Source organism: Mustelus asterias, chromosome 15, assembly GCF_964213995.1.
Source record: "Mustelus asterias chromosome 15, sMusAst1.hap1.1, whole genome shotgun sequence".
NCBI classification, from domain to species: Eukaryota; Metazoa; Chordata; class Chondrichthyes; order Carcharhiniformes; family Triakidae; genus Mustelus; species Mustelus asterias.
Window position 1 is genome coordinate 59,574,619 of NC_135815.1, and position 16,425 is coordinate 59,591,043.

Here is a 16,425-nt window from a genome sequence, read left to right on the forward strand (position 1 = left end):
AGGGAAGGGTAAGGGGGCGAGGGAGGGGAGAGGGCGAGGGAGGGGAGAGGGCGAGGGAGGGGAGGGGCGAGGGAGGGGAGGGGCGAGGGAGGGGAGGGGCGAGGGAGGGGAGGGGGCGAGGGAGGGGAGGGGGCGAGGATGAGGAGAGTGCGAGTGGGAGGGAGTGCGAGTGGGAGGGAGTGCGAGTGGGAGGGAGTGCGAGGGAAGAATGAGCCTTTGGAGGAAAGAGTGTGTGATGGGCTGAGAGAGTTTGAGGGAGGAAAGAGTGTGAGTGGAAGTCTTTTTAGCTCAGTTGGCTGGACAGCTAGTGCTTGATGCAGAGCAATGCCAACAGCACAGGTTTAATTTCGGTACCGGGTTAGGTTATTCATAAAAGCCCCACCTTCCCAACCTTGTCCCTTACCTGAGGTGTGGTGATCCTCAGGTTAAATCACCACCAGTCAGCCTATGGTTATCTGGGGCTATTGCGACTTTACCTTAATGGCATTGTGTCGGCTAAAGCAAACTGGAAACAGCTTTGTGAAAATAAATCAGTGTTCAGAACAATACAAGGCATTCAAGAAATAGAGAGGATTCAGAACAAATATATTTGCATTTAGAAAATGGTGTCGATTGCAAATTTAGAACCACCCACACCCAAGACAAACAGGGTAAGAAAAGGCAAAAAACAGAAACTTAAGTCAGATACCAAGAGCTCAATTGACAAAAAGCCTCGAGGAGTATTGAAATTGCAAGGGCGAAATTAAAAATAAAACGAGGAACCAAATAGAGGGCATAAAGATAAATTGGCAAGGAAAATCAGGAAAAACACAAAGATGCTTTATAAATACATTGAGAGCAAGAGGATAACCGAGGAAAATTAGAAATTAAAAAAGGTAACCTTGTGTTTGGAGACAGAAAATGTGAGCAATGTTTTTAGTGAATAAATTCTGTGCCTCTTCACCAAAGGAGACAACGTAGACATTGCACAAGGAGAGTGAAACATTGCATGAGATAAACAGAGTGACAGCAGAGACTCAGGCATTTAGCATTTTTGAAAATAGATAAATCACCAAGCCCAGATGAAATGTAACGCTGGTCGCATTTGTGGAGAAAGAAACACAATTAACATTTCGAGTCCATTGACCCTTCTACAGAACTTCTGCAGATCCCAACCACTGTCCTATTCAGTTTTGAATAGTCCATGTCATATAACGAACATTCAGTCAATACTTTAATTGGAGACAAACAAGTTGTTAAGACAGGTGCCGCAAATCATGTGACTTTTGGCATTTGGACTGCAAACAATATCAAATCTCTTGCAAATACCAAATTATATATGGACCTAGATGAGGGTACCTCACATCCATTTGTGGAATTCTCAAGTTGTTTAAGGATGGGCCATCATCTAAAGAGTATAGCATTTCCAGACTTCCTGTATCTATGTTTCATACTCGACTAAAGGGAAGGTCGAAACTCAGTGGCCACTATCAATATTCCATTATATCACAACTGCCTCCCACATCCAATCTAGACTGGTTGGGTCTCAGTGTTAACCTCGCAGTTATGTAATCGAACCCTGTTTCAGGAACCACATCCATATTACCTCAGAATCTAGCAGATCCACCAGAACCATCAGTTGTCAGCCAGTCTGAGAATTGGACTCTAAAAACAGCTACAAGTCATCAAGCAACCAAAGTACTCCACCTGTTCCAGTTTCAAAGTTCACCTGAGAGCCAACTGCCTAGTTATTCAACTACAAGAAACTTCACAACCCGATATGAGCCCTTCAATTTATAAGACACTCGCTTCAAATTTAAATAATCAAATCCATTTAAGAAACCACAGATCTGTCACTTGAAAGACTGAAGATCATAAATCAGAGACTGAATTAATTGCAATCTGTAAAGGTGAACTCTCTCTATCTGTATCTAATTTTTTGTGTACATGTATGCATGTGTCTGTGTACATTGTGTGTCTGTGTACATGCTTGAGATTGGGTGTCTAACATTGCGTTAATTTGATCTATGTAAGAATAAATAACCTTTTTTTATTTTAAAACTCAGAAAAGCTTCCTACTGAATTATTTAATTGGGAAGAGGGGATGTGAAGAAAACTTTTTACACCCAGAGAGCAGTGAGAGTCTGCAACTCACTGCCTGAAAGGGTGGTAGGTACACAGATCCACATAACATTTAAGCAGTATTTAGATGTGCACTTGCAATGCTAAGGCACACAAAGTTATGGACCAAGTAAGTGTTTTGGAAAATGGGATTAGAATAGCTGGATGGTTTGTCTTTGACCAGCACAAACTCGATGAGCTGAAGGATCTTAATCTGTGCTGTAAATCACTCTCTCTCTCTATGAATACACACTCCAAGGGCAAGAAAAGTCACACCTCTTTCCATACAAAACTTACTAATTATGGATAGTAACAGAGCAAATACTTTCTGTTCATGTCATAAATTCATTGCATAAGTGCAATTTACTATAATGCATTTCAACACAAAAAGTGCTAGTCAATGTATTGGTCAACTTATCTTTTCAGTAGTTAACATTACAACACAACATCTAATAGAGACATTTAATATTGGTAAATGTTTTTCACACTTACTGCCAAAATCTGCTCCAGTAACTTTCAAATGGGTACTGGCTAAATAATAAGTGGGAAAATTTGCTGAGCAAGGGAGAAAGAACAGGGTTTTTCAACATGTAGTTTAAACTCATTTTTAACAGTCCAAATTCTGCTGATGGCTCAATTCAAATAATATGAAACAAACGAGGAGACCCTCTCACCACTGACTAGACTACATGGGTTAGTCATGAAAAATACAGGACATGAGAACTCGTTCATACTTGTTGCTATTGAGAAAGTTTAACGTCTGTGTTCATATAGTAATTAAATATAAATTTTAGTTGTTAAACCTAAATTGACAATAACCAGACTACTGCAATTTGATCTACACATCTCTCCCAGTGGATAGTCGTGAGTAGTAAGCTATTGTCTCAAGAGAGTGTGAAACACATTAATCTCCACTCTAATCAAAGTACAGCATTGTGAGGAAATTCTCTTTCGAGATACAGTTACATTGAAATTTAACATGAAATGTAATGTTAATTACAATGTATGTAAGTGAAAACTTTGTTCTGAACTGTTTCTCAATTTTATTTTTAAGAGGTTTATCTATAGGTCTATCATTAACTCAACTAATTATTTGAAGTGCAGGACAGCAGTAGCACATTTATATAACTGAATTTATTGATTTGGAAATGTCAATTTGGGTGAAACAATAACTTCCCAGTCATGGACATGAAAAAATAGGAAGATATACTGATGAGATGTTCATCCCTAAAATTTAAAAGAAGCAAAAGATAACATCTTCAGTCTGATATTTAAATTTATAGTTACCTGTTAATCTTAAATCCAACAAAAAGTTCTGAGAGAGCTGCTTTTCAGCTCTTAGCTTGTATAACTTGATAATTTCTCCAATGGTGGGAAGAGGAGGCAAGCGAGTGAAAACTATTTTTCCTGGTGTTGCCATGGTCAAATTCTTGATACTCCTGGAAGAATATAGTAAAAAGTTACCAAACAACACATTGTTACAGGGAAAAAAAAGCTCAAATTCATAATGTCAATTAATTAGGAATTGCATTAGCGCCTGCTTTGCAGTGTTTAGCATCCACTGAGGGCCAGAGGTTACTGGCCTTGGTTTATGGAAAACTCAAGATCAATTTTACACAGCGTACTGATGTCAGACATAGATAACAGTCCAACATATGGATGTAATGATTATAATTTATAAATACGTCTTTCCACTGGGCTATCCAACATGGTTATTTGTTACTCTTCATATTATAGTGCTGTTGCCGTTCCTCATTCTGAGCAGAATGCCATTGCAAAGCATTCCACTGGGCATTTTTACCAAGATTTACTTTACAAAGGCTTAAATTAATATAAACTTGTTATTGATTTTGTCTGTTCCATTGTCTGTTTCATTTAGAGTTGCTGAACATTCACATTTGTTAAAAGCTTCCAGCATCAGAGAAAGTGTTCACTAGACACAGGAATATTATTCATTCAAAGCAGATTTAATGACTGTTTACTGTACATTCAATCTACACAAGTGAACTGAAATGTTTGAATCATAACAGAAACATTATTTGGTACAAATTTACGGTATCTGGCTTTGCTCTGAGCAACGTGTTAGGCTTGCACTGCCCAGACACCATCTATGAGATTTTGTATGTCAAGTTGTCAGCAGTACATCCAAATGGCTTAATACGCTCTGTCTAGGATCTCTGAGACTTGTGTGAAAATAACTAACAACTGTGTATCTCTTTAACCAATCTGAATGAAGAATCATTATGTCAAATGCCGTGCACCGTCTGAACCAGGAAATGTCAGTTCAAATGCTGAAAATAATGTCAAATCAGACATAGTAAGACAAATAGAGAGTGAAAGAAAGATGGAGTGAGAGACGAAAGAGATTTTAAAATGCTTCATTACTTTCAATCTCTAACAATAATTAAATGTTGAAGGATAGTGACTAAACATTGGAATGGTTCATTTTCAGTGCCAGAGAGGCAGTAATTAAGACTTACTATGCCGTTAAAGGAATACTTAAAATTGGAATGGACAAGCTTAACTTTTTGTGGCGAGTGTAGTCCATATCTATGAGGTCAATGCAGCAACTTCACACCATTGAATATATCTGAATGGGAGCCAGGTGCCGAGATACTGTTTTCAAGCAACTTATGGAGGAAGTTTGGATTTTGGATTTTGACTTTGAAACGTGTTGCTGTCTGATTTGTGCATGAATAATGATGAATGCTGTTAAACGCACCATTACTTTCCCAGCAAAACCCAGCGCATGATACCAGGTTTAAGACTGTGCTGAGGTCAAAAGCTGAGAGGAACCGGAGTTGAACATTAGCAGCATGTTCTCTGTGAATCAGTGTCACCTGATTCCTTTTATTGCTGTGCTGATGACTGAGAAGAAGCTGATAGGGCATTAATCCAAAGGTTAAATTTGACCTTTTTGTGGAACAGGACATACCTGAACAATCTTGCACAGTATTAGGTAAATTCCAGCATTCCAGCCGTTCTGAAATAGCTTGGTTTGAAGTACAGGACTTCAGCACCGCAGCCAGGATGCTATCAGCGTCCATAACGCTCCTTCTGTTTGGTGCTTCCTAACGTCACCTGGATTGAATCAAATTTGCTGGACACTGAATGAAATAATCTACTTGTCACTTTTGGTTTCTTGCTGAGATCTGCCATAGTTGAGAACAGAAATGTTCATTGAACCTCATTCTCCCTTTAGTTGCCATACTCTTGATTGGATGTGAAAAGGCTACAAAGATTTTCCTAATTTGTTGGCTTTGGGGCTGTTTTCTACCTATAAGCTACTGCTTTGGTGTTTAGTCCAATATTGTGATTTTGCTAAGCTCACGTTTCATTTTGAGATATGACTTGTACACCATCCACATTCCAATTTAAACAAGAGTTGTTGATCTGGGGCTGTTGAAGTGGAACCACATTAGCTGTCCTCCAGTCATCTGGCACTTCCCCTGTGGCCAGAGAGGAATTAAAAATTTGTGTCAGAGCCCCTGCAATTTCCTGCCTCACCTCGCCTCCCACAGCAGCCTGGGATGCAATTAATCTGGGCCTGGGGATTTGCCCATTTTTAAGTCTGTAAGAGCCTCCAATACCTCCCCATTTCCTATGTTAAACTGTGCAAGTTCCTCGCAGTCCCTTTTCCTGAATTCTGTACCTACGTTTTCATTTTCCAGAGTGAAGACTGGAGAGAAGTATTCATTTAACACCCAATGTCCTGCAGCTGCGCACACACATTGTCCCCTTCATCTCTGGTTAAGCTCTTCCTTTTAATGTATTTATAAAATATCTTAGGATTCTCCCGAATCCTGTTCACAAGTACTTTTTTTATGCCCCCTTTTGCTCTCCTAATTGTTTTCTTAAGTTCGCTCTTGCACTTCCTATATTCCTCTAGGGTAGCAGCTGAATTGCTCCCTTTGGGCTTGCTAAAAGCCTTTCTCATCTTCCTTATCCAGTCCTGAATTGTCCTTGACATCCAGGGTTCCCTGAACTTACTGCTCTTATATTTCACCCTAAAAAGTACATGTTGGACCTGCACTCTCCCCAGCTCCTTTTTGAATGCCCCCCCACTGCTCTGTTGTAGCCTTTCCCGCAAGGAGCTGCTCCCAGTCAACTTTGGCCAGGTGCCGCTTTATTTTAAAATCTGCCTTCCCACAATTCAAAGCTATGTTTTGCAGGCCATCTTTCTCCTTGTCCATAACAAGTCAAACAGAAATAAAATATTGCCTTAAAAATGGCAAAAGAATGTTTGTGTCATTCTTGCACTAAGTTATTTTGAAGCCCTGATTTCTGTGCAATCTCAAGGAACTATCAATATTCCAAATCCTTAAATCCAGACAATATGAAAAAAGTTTGCTATCAGTTGTAGACCGTACTATAAAATGAGTTTCAGTTGTCTCCATATATTTCCAAACAGTAGTGGACTCACAGCAAAGACTGGCTACTTTCAAGACAAACTGTCAACACAGTGATGCATTTACACTACAAGCAATTCCTCTGAAAATTGATATCAGTTTCACACCAACTTTAAACTTCTGATATAAATACAGAATCAGGACCCAAAGTGGTGTGAATCTCATTTCAAGTATCAGTCTCTCACTGCTTGAGTTTGACACCGCATGGAGTGTAGTCACTGGAATGTCAAAATTAGATTTTTAAAATCCACTTTACCTCAATGTAAATGTTTAGACTGTAGGGGTCATTTGTTTCTCTCCATGCTTTCTAAGCATATATGTTTGATATTGATGGGTAAGAGTTCCATGCATACATGTATCCAAGCATTAGCATATCTCATGTTTAAACAGGACAGTTCATGTTCAGACAAGGGCCATGCAACACAAGAGGAGTTCTGCCTGCCTGAAACCCTAACTACAGCTACTAATTTTAAGTGTACACATTGCAATGTGAATAATAAGCCACGGAGACCAGAAAAAACAACTCGTTTATACTAATGCAGTGCAGATGATCTTTTGAAATTGAGAAGAAACACTGGTAGGATGTCCAGCATTGTTAAAGAGGATGTTTTTTGGCAGGTCTTGGGGAATCCCAAAGCCTAGACATAAGAAGTCCCCCAATTGTGGGCCAAAAGAAGTAGAGGATATACACAAGGTCAATTTGGATAAATGCAGAATTCTCACACATTGTCGGGCTGGAGGAGATTACTGAGATAGGAAGGCTCAAGCCATGAAGGGACTTGGACGTGCTGATGATCATTTTAAGAGAATTGGTGGACTCGCTGTCAGTGAGTATCAACAAACATAGGGCTGATGCAGGATATAGGCAGCAGAGCTTTTGCTGAGCTGAAGATAAGGGAGTGTGGAAGATTGGAAGCCGGCCAGGAAAGCACAGGAAGGAACAAAGACAAAAAGTAATAAAAGGGTCACATCAGCAGATTGAGTGAGGCAGGGGCCTAAATGGGCAATATTACAGATGTGATTATTGTAGTGCAACAATTTGGTTCAGAAGCTCAACTCAGAGTCAAAGTTCAGCCTCAGTCTGGTTCAGCCTGAGACAATGGCCAGGGAAAAGAGAATTAAACCATTGGCTAAAAAAGTTAGTGGAGCCAAAAGGATGGCTTCCTAAAGTTAAATTGTTGGAAATTTCAGTTCTCCAATGATGAGGTAAAGCTGAATGTCATCGGTATAAATATATATATATATGGAATCTGACATTGTATCTTCAGATATTGTCACCGAAAGGCAGCATGCAGTTGAGGAACAGTAAAGGAGCAGGGATAGTCCCTAAGCAAATAGTAGAAAAAATGGTGCTAGGACAGGAAAAGATGTTATGTGAGCAATTTACCATCCTGTTCAGCGGATGCAAACTTTTCAAATATGCAGCAATAAAATTATAGTAAAGATCTGAGTATTAAAATCTGTAGACCAACTTCAGACTTTATTAATAGGGGCATGAGAGTAGAAGAGCAAGGTTAGGTTGAAATTGTATAAGACACTAACTAGTTCAGCCTCAGCTGGAGTATTGTGTGGAGACCTGGGTGTCTCATTTTGTAAAAGATGCAAAAACACTGGAGCACAGAAGAGATTTGCCGGAATAGTTGCATGGATGAGGAAATTCAGTTGTGAAGATGGATTGGAGGAGTTGGGACTATTTTGCTTGGAGGAGAGGATTGAAATGAAATTTAATAGAGGTATACAAAACCCTGAAGTTTTTTTTTATTCAATCGTGGGACATGGGCGTCACTGGCAGGCCAGGTCGATAGGGTAAAAATGTTCTCACTCATCATGAGGACAGCACAGTGGCACAACGGTTAGCACTGCTGCCTCACAGCACCAGGAGCCTGGATTTGATTCCCTGTTTGGGTCAATGTCTGTGTGGAGTTTGCACATTCCCCCGGTCTCCTCCCACAGTCCAAAGATGAGCACATTGGGTTGATTGGCTATACTAAATTGCCCCCAAGTGTCAGGGGGTTAGGGTAAATAAGTGGGGTTAAGGGGATAGGGCCTGGATGGGATTGTGATCGGGGCAGATTCGATGGGCCAAATGGCCTCTTTCTGCACTGTAGGTATTCTATAACTAAGGATGCAGCTTCACTAACACCATGCTCCCATGAGCGAAACACCGCAGGTCCAATCCTTCACCCTGAGGTTGGTTCCTCACTTAGACAGCCCATCCCCGCGGCCTGTTCCTAACTCAAACCCACACCAACCCAGCAGAAACTTCAGCGACAACGCAGCGCAGGACCCACGCCACCCAACCGCCATCGGTCACCCAACCCGGTCCCTGAACCCGCAGTGCCTTACCGCCCAGCACCGCCGCTCCGTCACTGAGTGACAACGCTGCTGACCAATCACAGCGGACAGCTCTCGTCGAACAGACCAATCACAGCGAGGAGGCTGAGCCTGAACAGACCAATCACAGCGGACAGCTCCCGCCGAACAGACCAATCACAGCGGACAGTTCCCTCCGAACAGACCAATCACAGCGGACAGCTCCCGCAAAACAAACCAATCACAGCGGACAGCTCCCGCCGAACAGACCAATCACAGCAGACAGTTCCCTCCGAACATACCAATCACAGCGGACAGCTCCCGCCGAACAGACCAATCACAGCGGACAGCTCCCGCCAAACAGACCAATCACAGTGGACAGCTCCCGCCAAACAGACCAATCACAGCGGAAAGCTCCCGCCGAACAGACCAATCACAGCGGACAGCTCCCGCCAAACCGACCAATCACAGCCAGGAGGCTGAGCCTGAACAGACCAATCATAGCGAGGAGGCTGAGCCGGAATAAACCAATCACAGCGGACAGCTCCCGCCAAACAGACCAATCACAGCGAGGAGACTGAGCCTGATTAGACCAATCACAATGGGACACTGTGCCTGAACAGACCAATCATAGCGAGGAGACTGAGCCGGAATAAACCAATCCCAGCGGCCACTCCGAGAGCATGCGGAGGGATCTTGCGGCTGCGCAGTAATCAGAGGGTGCTCAGCTATGAATTGTGGGAATTGCTGCTAATTAATGTTTGTTATTTTCTGCTGATTTTCCTACTTCTATGTTTGTGGCCTTTGTTAGTCTGACAGTGAGTGTGAAGATCATGTTGAACCGTGAAGTGTTAATTATATCTAATGATGGTTAGCGTCCCTAACTGAGAATACTGAGTGAACCTAATAGCAGATATTCCTCTGGAAGGGATAGAGAGAAATGCAGCAGTGTTAGACTTGGACACATAAATTCCATTCCACTGGAAAGGAAGAAGTGGAGAGGGGAGGGGTTATATCCCAGAGGTAACCCAGAAGATGGTCTAGACTGCTGCCCCGGCCCTGTTCAAAGTCTGCACAGAAATTGTCGGGGAAGTTCAACTTCCAATGGTAATTAGCCTGCACTGGACATCAGATGGTTCTAACTCTCTTACAGAATAGTTTCCTCGGAAAAATTAGAAGAATTAAAACCAGTTTTAACTCCTGGGTATAGTACTGATGTTCTCCCTGTCCCAACCCCACTGGACACCCAACTACAACTGAATATCCTACACTTGCCCAAATACCCCTACCCTAATTAAACCCCATTCCTCCCACTGACTACCCTCCCCAATACCCTAACTACTCCCCCACACAGTTACGACTACTCCTGATTGCTCTGACTACCTTCCCAACTCTTGACCTCTCCCCAACCACCCCAACTCCTCCAACTACCCTTCAACCCCACCCTGACGATTCCCCATCTCCCTCTCTGACTACACAGTTGACTACCTCCCACCTGTCTGACTACCCTCCCAATTGCCTGTACAATTACCCCCCCAACAGCATCCCTACAAACTCCCAATGCCCCTGATACCACCACCCTTCCAACTACACTTCAGACTACACCCCAGATCCCCTTTCCAACTGACCAACAGGCCACTGCCAAATGAACACCTTGCCCTGAATGACCACCTGACCCCCTCCCCTATTGACCAGCCGACCCTCCCGACCTGTCCCACATCCCCTTACTGACCCCCCCTTTCCCCACCAGATCTATACCTCTGCGACTGACTACCTGACTCATTCGCCCACTCCTCAATTGACCATCCGAACTGCCCAGCAAGCCACCTTCCAACCATCCTACCCACTTACCGTATACAGTTACCTTATAAAAGTGGATCGAACATTTAAACCTGCCTTACAACAGCTGGTGTTGTAAAAAGGGCCAAATAAACCTGTTGGAGTTTAACCTGGTGTTGTTAGACTTCTTACTGTTGTAAAAAGGGGACATGGTTCCTTTCGTTCGATTCTGCAATCCAGAGTGAAACCTCGGGATCCCGCTGCACTGCAGTATTCTGAGGCCTGAATCAGAAGATTGGGTGTGAAATGTGCAGCTCCATTGCAGTGTAAGTAAAAAGGAATAGAGTGGCAATCCGGCTGTAACTGCCTCTCCCCGGATGTTCTGGCTCAAACTCATAACCATCTAAGAAGGTATATCTGAGTAACGAAGAGGAATTGGAAAAAAATTCATAGCACGATCTCAGGTTAAGCGAAGGTAAGGATACAAAATATCAAAATGCTGGACTGACATTAGGAAGCATTACTATCTGGAACGATCTACCATGTCAAGTAATGTGGGCAAACGCCCACAAGCCATTCCACAAGCTTGTAATCCTGAAGTACACTGACCCAGAGAGGCAGTGGTGTAGTGGTAATGGACTTTACGTAATAGCCATCCAGAGGCAAGGTGGAATTCAAATTCAATTAATAAATCTAAAATTAACAAAGCTAGGCTCAGTAATAATGGCTATGACACCATGTCAATTGTTATAAAAATCCATCTGGTTCACTAATGCCCAATTGGATAGGAAATTTTCCATCCTTACCTGGACATATTTGATTTATTATTGTCACATTTATTGGGATACAGTGTATTGTTTCTTGCGTGCTATACAGACAAAGCATACCATTCATAGAGTACATAGGGGAGAAGGAAAGGAGAAGGTGCAGAATATTGTGTTACAGTCATAGCTAGGGATGGAGAGAAAGATCTACCTAGTAATATAAGGTACGTCCATTCAAAAGTCTTATAGCAGCAGGATGAAGCTGTTCTTGAGTTGGTTGATACGTGATCTCAGACTTCTATAGCTTTTTCCTGACGGACAAAGAAGGACGAGAGTATGCCCGTGGGATCCTTGATTATGCTGGCTGCTTTTCCGAGGCAGCAGGAAATGTAGACAGAGTCAATGGTTGGGAGGCTGGTTTGTGTGATGGATTGGGCTACGTTCATAACCCTTTGTAGTTTCTTGTGGTGTTGGACAGAACAGGAGCCACACCAAACTGTGATACATCCAGAAATGATGCTTTCTATAGTGTTTCTGTAAAAATTGGTAGCAGACATGCCGTATTTCCTTAGCCTTCTGAGAAAGTAGAGATGTTGGTGGGGTACCCGAGGTGACCAGTACTGCCTAAACTTCAGACAATACACATTCTCATATGCTGGAGGAGCGTTTGGTAATAAAGACATCTCTTTGTCCATTTGGATTGATGCGACTGCTGCTGCACCCCCCATGGACTTTGCGGCGAACGAACAGCAGCATTGAAACATTTGCAAAATTACAATAAACATTAAGATTCCCTTTAAGAACACTATCCCTTGCATTATGTTTGATCTCAGAGAACCCATCCAGCCAGTTGCCTAGTTCCACAAAGAAAAGGATGCTGGTTGTTTAAGTTTCTCGACCTCCTTTCAAATGTATGTGACCAAATTGGTTGTTCTCTGAAGTGTCAGGTATAGATGTGCAACACATCGCTTCTCGGCCTTTTGGCTAAGATCAAGTGTAGTATGGAGAGGATGCTGCACTTGGTTGAGGTCATTAGGTTACATTGAAGCTTCATATGTTTCATATGAAGCAATTTTTTAAAGCGGCATCTCGGCCTTTTGGCTAAGATGCAAATGAGCCCAAGTCTTGGAGGAGGAACCTCCCCCTTCTCCAATCAGCTTGGCTCATGTAGATCGGGCCCAGGACAGGGTGGTTTGGTCGCTTGCCCTGTCTTGTCAGCCTGGATCGGAAATGTCTCAACTTGTTGAGACTCTGAATTGGATTTGATTTGATTGAATTGGAAAAGCATTAAAAAAAAAGATGTACAACACTTTGATCCAATCAAAGCACATGTTCCACCCTTAGCTGCCAAAATGAAGTCCAGTGCCACAACAGTGCGCATTGCGACCATCTCATCACTGATCACAATGGGAGAGTAGCAGTATCATTGGCAACTATTCCAAAATTGAGAAAATGGCTTCAATCTCAATTGCCAACCTTGCCAAGGAAGTTGTCTATTCCCACAAGAGCATGTCGATTTCTCCCAGATGGAAGCTGGTAAGAATGATAAATATATGGGACTACATATCCAAGGTAACACAACCCCTTCCATTCAATTGATGGCCATGGATATGCCTTGCTTCCACAAGTCCAATATGTGCCATTAAGAGTTGGATATGTCTGTTTCCCCTTGAAACAATATGGAATATTGCAAGATCGATCATTACTGAATAGATTCATACACATCCAGCTGGTTAAATCTACTGAGTGTTGACACTTGCTTGTGCCCAAGTCTCCTCCAGGACCTTTTTTATTCTCAACACACAATATCCCTTTCGGTTTCGATTCTGCTTCATTTAAAATATGGCTGGGTGCTGGTCTGGATGTGTTGAAAATAGGTGAATATCTATTCATGTGGTCTGGCCCACCTGTACATGATCTACTTCTATAAAATTCTACTCTATCACAAGCTCTAGGAAAATCCGATGCTGCTGTCTTATGATCTCTAAAAGACTGAGTAAGCTGATCCCACACAATTAAATCTGACCATGACAAAGGCAGTGGATGCAAGGTATTCTCTCTCAGCATGTATACGAACGTGGGAGCAAACCCAACATTTAGATAAATTGGCAGTTCTAGCATAGGTGTATGCCATATACAGATAATCATTAGTATGCGATTCCCGATGGACTGTCTGTATCAAACATAGTAAATTCAACAATAAAAGAACAGAAAAGTTTATAATCATTTTGATAATTATCAACTGACAGTCTCAATATTCTCTTTTATACCTCCCAGCTGCGGTCAATATTAAGAAAGATAAAAATTCATTCACCACGCCACAATTATGATGTCTTAAGTTTCGAGCTTGACAGTCTGTCTTGGGACTTGATTCTTGGTTCTTATGTTCTGTTGACCGCGAAGGTATCTGGCGCAATTTCTGTAACAAACAAAGCGCCCTAAGGCACTTGAGTTAGTATCACATTAACTAATTCATTTCTATTTCTTCTACCCCAATATTACCCTGATTTCCCAGTGCCATAATCTGACCTAATCTAATAACTCATCTGCAAATCCAAATTCACCCTGTTATCAGTAATGCAGCTGCAATAACCATGATGATCCCCTGTTCTACTGGATCATCCACCCACCTGTACATTTTTGTTATTACTGGATTGTTCATTAGAATATGGTTTCAGTTACGTCCAGTGTCACCATCATGGCCTGTACTTCTCATCAATTACGGCACATGTTTGTCCTGTGACAACCACATTAAAAGGCTCCTCCCATCGGACCCCGAGCCCTTTTTTATCTGTCATGAGTTTCACCATCACCTTATGCCCTGGTGCAAGTAATTTACGAGTGTTCTCCTCTGCCAATTTCATCCATTTCTGTGCTGCTGTTGAATGATCACTTGCTTTTTGAGAGAATGTAAACAGTCTACTAAATCTCTCATACACTGAAACACCGCTTCTCAGCCAACTTCAAGTTCTCCTGCCCTGTTATTACATCCTCTGGGAGGCGCATTGCCATACCAATCATCAGTTCAAAAGGAGTTAATCCTGTCCCTCGGAATGGAGTAGCTCTCTGTCATTGCAAATTTGCAGGCAAGGCTTGTACCCAGTTGTTTCCTTCTTTTAAAATGGCCTTGGCTAAATTATCCCTTAGTGTTCAATTCATTCATTCTACCATTCCTGAGCTCTGTGGGTGGTTTGGTATGTGAAACCTTTGTTTTATCCCTAGCATTCAGCTGACTTCTCTTAAAACTTTTCTTGTGAAATGAGTTCCTTGGTCTGAGTCTAACTGAAGAGGCATTCCCCACCTAGGTATTATTCATTTGCCAATATCAAAGCCAGAGTGTGGTAGTGGAGGATTGCTTCTCTGAGTGGAGGCCTGTGACTAGTGGGGTGCCACAGGGATCAGTGCTGGGTCCATTGTTGTTTGTCATCTATATCAATGATCTGGATGATAATGTGGTAAATTGGATCAGCAAATTTGCTGATGATACAAAGATTGGAGGTGTAATGGACAGTGAGGAAGGTTTTCAAAGCTTGCAGAGGGATTTGGACCAGCTAGAAAAATGGGCTGAAAAATGGCAGATGGAGTTTAATGCAGACAAGTGTGAGGTATTGCACTTTGGAAGGACAAACCAAGGTAGAACATACAAGGTAAATGATAGGACACTGAAGAGTGCAGTAGAACAGAGGGATCTGGGAATACAGATACATAATTCCCTAAAAGTGGCGTCACAGATAGATAGGGTCGTAAAGAGTGCTTTTGGTACATTGGCCTTTATAAATCAAAGTATTGAGTATAAGAGTTGGAATGTTATGGTGAGGTTGTATAAGACATTGGTGAGGCCAAATTTAGAGTATTGTGTGCAGTTTTGGTCACCTAATTACAGGAAGGATATTAATGAGGTTGAAAGAGTGCAGAGAAGGTTTACAAGGATTTTGCCGGGACTTGAGAAACTGAGTTACAGAGAGAGATTGAATAGGTTGGGACTTTATTCCCTGGAGCGTAGAAGAATGAGGGGAGATTTGGTAGAGAAGTATAAAATTAAGATGGGTATAGATAGAGTGAATGCAAGCAGGCTTTTTCCACTGAGGCTAGGGGAGAAAAAAGCTAGAGGACATGGGTTAAGGGTGAAGGGGGAAAAGTTTAAAGGGAATATTAGGGGGGGCTTCTTCACACAGAGAGTGGTGGGAGTGTGGAATGCGCTGCCAGATGAAGTGGTGAATGCGGGCTCACTTTTAACATTTAAGAAAAACTTGGACAGGTACAAGGATGAGAGGGGTGTGGAGGGATATGGTCCAGGTGTAGGTCAGTGGGACTAGGCAGAAAAATGGTTCGGCACAGACAAGAAGGGCCAAAAGGCCTGTTTCTGTGCTGTTATGTTCTATGTTCTAAAGCTACAGTTTTGGCTGTGGCACCTTTTACATGGTTTACATCGAGTAAACTGATCAATAATTACTAAATAATAGGCTATTCCTTTTGCTTTAGGTAGTGGTCCTGTGAAATCCATCTGCAAATATTCCCATGGTCCTTTGGGTCTCGGCTGGTTCCCCATCTTAACCCTGCAGTGACGGCCTGATTCCACTAGAGCACACTGTAAGCTGACAGAATTTTTCTATCATTTCCCCCATGCCTTTCCAGCACCAACAATTTCCAACTAAATTGACTATCTTATCTCTGCTTGTATGAGCTAATCCATGGTACACCTTTAACAAAGTTTGCTGTACTGCTTCTGGTGCTATTATTTCCCCTTCTCTTCTCCATACGCCATCTTGACCCTTTTGCCCCCCCTTGTTTTCCCACTTCTGCTTCTCTTCCTCTGGCGCTTGTTCCTGTATTTGCTTCACATTTATGTCTGTGATATCACTAACTTGTAATGTTGCCACAGCTGCTGTTTGTGTCCCTTCACAATTTTGTTCTAACAAATCTTTCGCTGCCTTGTCAACTTGACTGTTTCCTTTCTGAGCTTGACTCTTGATTTTCTCTTGTGTCTGCACTTTGATTACAACTGTTTCTAAAGGATTACGTTATGCTTGGATTAGATCTTTGACCAACTTTTCATGCTG

The 16,425-nt window shown here is 42.2% G+C and overlaps 1 protein-coding gene and 1 non-coding gene across 4 annotated transcripts in view; one reads left to right on the forward strand and one right to left on the reverse strand.

Annotated features, from left to right (window-relative positions):
- tfb1m (transcription factor B1, mitochondrial) overlaps positions 1 to 8,884 on the reverse strand; it is a 99,566-nt gene extending 90,682 nt beyond the window's left edge. For 2 of the 3 annotated variants that reach the window (XM_078229963.1, XM_078229966.1), the window contains exons 1-2: positions 8,856 to 8,874; positions 3,388 to 3,539 (exon numbers count right to left, since the gene is read on the reverse strand). In XM_078229963.1, coding sequence (XP_078086089.1) covers positions 3,388 to 3,520 — 133 coding nt within the window. In that variant the 5' untranslated portion in view covers positions 3,521 to 3,539; positions 8,856 to 8,874. Of the gene's footprint in view, positions 1 to 3,387; positions 3,540 to 8,855 lie in introns of all 3 variants that reach the window. The other variant, XR_013499656.1, reaches the window with a different exon arrangement.
- Positions 8,885 to 12,329: 3,445 nt separating this feature from the next.
- On the forward strand, positions 12,330 to 12,525 carry LOC144504977 (U2 spliceosomal RNA). The gene has a single exon (XR_013499747.1). It is a non-coding gene; the product is annotated as a U2 spliceosomal RNA (small nuclear RNA).
- Positions 12,526 to 16,425: the final 3,900 nt, after the last annotated feature.